The 6,543-nt window shown below is 35.9% G+C and overlaps 1 protein-coding gene across 8 annotated transcripts; it reads right to left on the reverse strand.

Annotated features, from left to right (window-relative positions):
* Positions 1–2,739: 2,739 nt before the first annotated feature.
* LOC103489995 (PWWP domain-containing protein 5-like) lies at positions 2,740–6,266 on the reverse strand. 8 transcript variants are annotated; one of them, XM_051084371.1, is made up of 4 exons: positions 6,105–6,266; positions 5,701–5,758; positions 5,136–5,243; positions 2,740–4,954 (listed from the first exon to the last, which is right to left on the reverse strand). In XM_051084371.1, the coding sequence occupies exon 4, from the start codon at positions 4,884–4,886 to the stop codon at positions 3,075–3,077; it is 1,812 nt and encodes a 603-aa protein (XP_050940328.1). In that variant the 5' UTR covers positions 4,887–4,954; positions 5,136–5,243; positions 5,701–5,758; positions 6,105–6,266; the 3' UTR covers positions 2,740–3,074. The 8 variants fall into 8 exon arrangements, with proteins under 8 accessions (XP_050940328.1, XP_050940326.1, XP_050940330.1 ...); XM_051084369.1 differs by having other exon boundaries at positions 5,136–5,277; XM_051084373.1 differs by having other exon boundaries at positions 2,740–4,807; positions 5,136–5,277; positions 6,105–6,265.
* Between the last annotated feature and the right edge of the window lie 277 nt (positions 6,267–6,543).

A 6,543-nucleotide genomic window follows, 5' to 3' on the forward strand; every position in this document is an offset into this window, starting at 1 on the left:
ATAGGCCAACAATGAATCAAGTTGTGAGTAGAACCTAAGGCAACAACTGTCAAGTTGATTCTACAGTGTCTATTGCATCGACGTTCAACAACGAGCTTGGTCCTATGGCAAGGTTGTTGAATTTGTTGTTGGGTACGTTTGAGAATAATTTTTCATACAGCATAATTTCCTTTGTTCTTGGTTTATTACTTTATTGTTGGAATTTATTTAAAGCTCACTGTGTTATTGTCTGTTGTTTTATCGCGAGTTTTAAACAAAATTAATTCTAAGGACTGTTTATTGTTTAGTTGTACAAAGGCTGGCTTGTAGCCTTTAAATGAAGAATGATATGAATATATATGTGAGCCAATATGCTAGCGAAACAAGTCTTAAGTTCCAGGCCAACTGGATTGCTACAACCATTTTCCCATCCCTATCGAATTTGGCCGAAATTAAGGCATTATTCATGTTGGTTGTAGTAGGTTGCTCAGCAAAATCAATGGTTGCAATTTTTATTAAGTACTGAAGCAACGTGGTTTTCTACTCAAGGAAAAAAAAAATCATTAGGTGCTTTTGGATGGTGTTGTTTCAAACGCAAAGGATACAACTGAGATTAGAGCTGGTTATCATCAATGAATCTGAGAAAGTCAACATTGTTTTTGTGGAATTTGTCGAAGGCAGTTAATATATTTCAAACAAACTCAAAATTTTACCATATCGCCAATCATCATCTTAGGCAAATCGAAGAAATAAAACGCTTACCCCTAACACTTAGTCATTATCGGATTTTTGAGAGAATTGGAATTGTGGCTTATCATCTCCAGTCGTCAGCCTTGGTAAGAAAATAGCATTCCCAACAATGTGAACTGAGAGGCATATATTTTGTTTGGACCCGATGGTTTGATGTCAATCAGGGCTTACATTAGTAATGTTTCAAGAAATGGAATGGAATGGAAACTAAAATATAAAAGTTAAAAAATTCAAGCGTTAATGAGAGCAATATCACAGCATCATACTGATCCAGAAAGGGAGAAAAACATGTTGTTATATGTTCTGATAAATGTCATCCATGAAAACTCACGTTCAAAATCTTCAAATAGGTCAATAAAAAACAAGTGGTCATCTTTGGCTGAGTTTTTCGCTAATCTACCTATTGTCCACCACAATTTGAACAAATCTCACGTGTGGTTCAGATAGAGAATAAGACCGCCACGTTTTGCTCCCATCCACAACCTTTTTAGCTCTTGGTGTAAATTGAATCCTCCTTTGTAGTGATAGTTTATCTGATCTCATAACTAATTGGATAGGAATTACCCCCATGTTTCATCTCATCAACAAAATATCATTGTTTTCATGGATGACATTTATGAGAACATATACTTGCTTTAGACTAACACAATTTCTACCGTTCTTCCTGCAGATGGTGTTTATAAACTTAGAATACCTCACGCCACCAAATAAATTCATATACAAGGAAAAAAACAAGGATATCACCATTAGGTATTTGTTCCTTGCTTCGTGATTTTATCAAATGCGACCGGTGATTATTTGTAACCTACTTTCAAGAGAGTCGTAATTGTTCAAATGCCTACACAATGAATACATAAGTTGTAAAATTCTCTTTCAAGCTGATTGGTACTCTCAAAAAGCACCGTTTTATTCATCTTAGCTCAAGGTCATTTTTGCTAGTAAATGTGTTTTAAATTGTTATTTTAGAGGTTCCAACAGCACAGGAGGCAAAATCTAGTGATAATTCAAACATGGAGCAAAACCAAGTCAATTTGGAGCAAAAACAAAGAGAATACGAAAATTACAAAAATGCTCTGAAAATATGGCAGCATAGGGTTGTGACACTGCCCTAAAAACAGGCATGCAGCAGTTTGTTCCCATGTGCACATTAGGTGGCGACAGAAAACACAAAGTGCTGAGCGACGTGAGTAAAGTTGGTTAATGAAAGATTCATGCAGTGTAGCAACGATATCCATAGAGTCGCGACGCTAAGCCTCTGTCTGCCAACTATAAATTGAGCTCCAAATTTCTTTAAAAAGTTTAGGTTGATTGAATTTCCTTCAATTAAATTAATACTTTGAGCATTCAATGAATAGTCGTGTGTTTATTGCAAAGAAGGTTCAAATCATAAGTATCCAATGATTAGAATCACGACCAAATCCATTTCTTTCCCCGACTTTGTATTCTTTAAAAACTTTCTTAATTTATTTGATGTAATTTACCTTTGCACAATCACCAAAAACTCCCCTCTTCTAATTTTTTTTTTTTTATATTATAGGTAATTTAATAGAGAAATCAAGGGTTCTCTATGGTTCGACCCATACTTTCACTACTACATTGGAGGAAAGGAAAACGGTCATAAATTTATTTGGGCAAGGAATTAGGCGACGAACTCCACTAATAACTCTAGTTTCTTAAGTTTCTAATCTCTCTTCCTCTCCATTGAGTTTACACTCAAGTTCAGTTTGAATCTACCCATTTCTGTTGGTTCTTGTTAGGTCTGACGATAATGTGGATTTAATCTTAAGTTTTTTATCTCTTCCTCTTAGTCAAGTTTCTAGGCAAGCTCAATTTTATTCTACAAAGTTTGTCGGTTTGTTCTAGTTAGTTTTGCTCATAAGAAGGCAAATCTAATCCATTCTTGGAGAAATCTACTTTAAACTTAACAAAAGAAAACTATGATCATTGGACTCTGATCTTTCTTCTCAACGAAAATTTTCTTTTAGTATAATTACTACACTACAGAAAAAATTAGTTAAGAAAATCCATTACCTTAGGCAACAATCCACGATGTAGTAATACAACATAAATATTGTCCTACAAAATCCGAAAGGCAGTAAATGAGGACATGATTTCACTCCAATATGCCCTTTGACAGATAAACTACCATGTACAAACTAATTCCAAGTATCTTTACTACCATGTCTATGAAGAAAGTATCAGCCAAGTCCTATTTATTTGCAAGTTAACTCTACCAAGTTAAACTATCAATATGAGGTGAAAACATACATCACTTAAAGCGAAAGTAGTACATACTGGTTTCTCTTCAAGTTGGCTGAGAAGGCTGCAATTCAAAACCTTAATCTTTAGGCATCAAGTAGCAGTTCATTCTCGAGATTCACTTCTTTTCTGCATCTCCTGGTCTGACGCAAAGAAACTTTAGTTGGAGGCAAGAACTTGAGGCGGTAACTAACAAGGGCAGTCCCAAAAATGCTACATTTCCCCGTATTGCTGAAAGCTGTTTCAGCATCAGAAGTTCTCTTGAAAACTACTTTAGCGCGTCTACTTTTCTTCATAACTTCAGTCTTTGACTCGTACAAAGGCCCATATTTTCTAAATATATCATTCAAATTTGTTTCTGAAGGGACAGAATCCAAGTCTGTAAAGGTTAAAATCAGAGCTGTCGGATAGGGATCCTCCACACCATTCTCTGATTCTGGTTCAACAGATTCAAGAGGCTCATCTTTATCAGTAGAATTCAGACCCGTAGGGACAACCATTTCAGTTGCAGTCTGGACATGGGCATCCACAGTTTCATTTTGACTTTGGACAACCCTCTCACTTGCAGTCTGGACGTGAGCATCCACAGTTTCATTTTGATTTTCAAAAGATAATTGATCTTCAGCAATGCCCTGGATTAACCTATCAGTCCAATATGTGTCCTTAATAAATTCAGAGTCAGATGCTTCTACCGGGGCTATGTTTCTTCTTTTATTTGCCTTCATCGGCTTATTTTCAGTCTGCCCACCAGAAACTAGTTCCGTGGTCTCCTTGCGCTTTCTGCCTCGCCTCCCCTTTCGAACAACATTTTGAGATATTCCATCATCATGCTTCAACATCGGATTCGACTCGTTCAATTTGCAAGCGACCTTTTGAATGCGATCTCCAACTCTAAAAGTTTGGCCAGTCTTCCCAGACTCAATATGAGTTATTGGAATGTTCATGTCATTACAGGCTACCTCATGTTTTGTAATTGAAGCATGCCAACTCAATTCATTGCCAGCATAGTCTTCAGGTCTAAGTTTCTTCTTCCGGCCACGACGAGGCTTTTCGGAAATTGAATCAGCCAAATTCTTGCCCTTTATACTAGTGACTTTTATGTCCTCAGAATTATCCTTACACTTGCCACTGGAATTGTCATGAAATTTCAAATTTCCTTCCCCACTTAGGGTCGCTTCATTATGTTTAACGTCTATAGCTAAATCCTCCATCAATTCACTTTGATAATCATTTTTTACATCGAAAATGCGATCAATATCATTGAACACTACATTGTGTTTATGGAACTTGGGCAGTTCATAATAACCCTTCCATCGATTGAATGCCAACAACTGAGCACGTGCACGAACTAGTTCTAACTTGTCAACTTCACCAGCAGGTGACATGGCTACCTCCTTAACAATGTTTATAAACTTCATTGGATCAAAAGATGCTGGAGTAAGAAAGCTGTCCCCACCCACTCTTTTACTAAACTTCTTGCGGATTCCTGCATTAGTAATTGTTTGAGTTTGGAGCTTCGAATACAATTCTTCTGATAAACAAGAGCATGCAAGGCTAAGCTGAACTCGTCTGGAGAACTCTTCCAACGCACAATCAATTGCCTGATGAAAAATTTCCAATTTGTTCTGCTTCTGCAACTCCGAAAAATATTCCTCAAAAGGTTTTACCATTGCTGCCTCTTTCCATGCAAATGTATGATCCCCAAAAAAGGCAATCAGATATCTACCTGTTTTGAAATATTTCATGGCTTTTTTTGATGATGTTGCGGGATCGCATATCTGCCCAGGCCACCAAGGATGGCTTGGTACTCTGCTCCATACTATATCAGAGACATTAAACTCCACAACTGAGTCAGCTGAATCTCCACTGACATCATCAAAAAATTCTTCTTCATCCATAAAAACATGTGGGTCCTCTTCAACAACAACATCAAATAAATTTGCCTCATCTAGATCTTTTAAAACTCCTGTCTTCATAATATGACTATCAGTGGCTAGATTTTCAATTCTGTCCACCATAACTTTACACTGCAATTTTATTCTCCCTTTAATATTGTAGCTTCTTAACTGGTTAAATGCTTCAAGATTTCAATTTTATCATTACCATTTGTACTATGTGGACCAACTGAAATCATTTTTACTACCAACCTTCTCGAGTGAGCTGCAAATTATACCAAGTATGGCTAGATCGAGTTTCAAGCTTTAACTTTTAAAAGCCTCCAAAGAATTATTGTTGGTGGATACCCCCGGGTTAATCTAAATCGATGACAATCCTCCCTTTAGTATAAATCTGCCAAGTGCAGCCTCTATTACAGTCATTAAGTAAAAAATAGCAATTGTGAATCAATTTCTCCATCGTATTTTAAAAGTTGCAATAGCTAAAGCAAACACTATCAAGGGATTTATTTAATTAAAGCTATGTTGTATTCACCCAATTTGACTTTGAAACCTAATTCACTAGGTGTTGTGAATAGTTTGACTATTGAAGAATCTGAAATTTATCATACTATTCACGATATCAAAGCTTCAGGAGCCTCCGGATGGTTTGACTATTGTCTATAATGTTTTGTACTTCATGGTTGTAATCGTAATTGAAAGTTTGCCTAAAAGCTTTTATTTCTCGGTCAAACAGAACTCTTAAAGCAACGTGTTCAACAGAGTCTATATCAAACATTTCTGGCGACATTCATGACGAAACTCATAAAGAACTTACCTCAACAAAGTGTGTACCGATCAGTTGTCCTGTTCGAATCAAAATCAAACCCCAACATCTAGCATTAACAGAAATTAGAAAAGTAAGAAGGCATAAAATGATAGAAAAACAATTCTTCAACCAACGGCAGATTCAGAGAAAGGATCATCAATCAGAGAACCAAAAAGAAACCAAAATCTAGGAAAAAGATCTACAAGAAGCTAATTAAGGAAGATGAAACTAAGTCTAAAACTAAGTACATAAAAGCAACCGTTCAGAAAGAGAGAGAGAAAAAAATCAATCTCCATTTTCGCGTAACAGCAGAAATATGAGGATTAGGAAACTAAGAATCTTTCTGCAATGCGAGATTCAAATTGAAGATCGTTGTAGGTTAAAGAATGGAAGAAGATGAAGAAGACGCCTACCGTAGTTCAAAGCCAAGATGAATCGCTGATACAGAGAAACGTAGATGAAATTCGAGCTAGGGTTCGAGCTGTGCATCGATCTATCAACACTAGAGAAATCAGAAAGAAAGGACTTTACTTTTTAGAACAGAAAATACTAAAATGTCCTTATACTACTAAAGCGCCTACGGGTATAAAACAAATATAACATTGTGTGTAAATGGTCATTTTTACAAAATTGATTCAACAATTCGGGATGGATAAGGTTTCAGAAAGCAAAACAGATGTTAAGTGAAATGTGCCTATTTAATATTTAAGGCCATAAATATTACAAAAGTACCGGCTTTTCAAGGGTTTTTTTTTTTTTTTTTTTAATATAACTAACCTTCAAATTTTTTATATTGTATAGAACAATTTTGAAAACGGATAAAATCAACAGACCTTTGATGGAAATTACGAA

Source organism: Cucumis melo, chromosome 4 (genome assembly GCF_025177605.1).
Source record: "Cucumis melo cultivar AY chromosome 4, USDA_Cmelo_AY_1.0, whole genome shotgun sequence".
NCBI lineage: Eukaryota > Viridiplantae > Streptophyta > Magnoliopsida > Cucurbitales > Cucurbitaceae > Cucumis > Cucumis melo.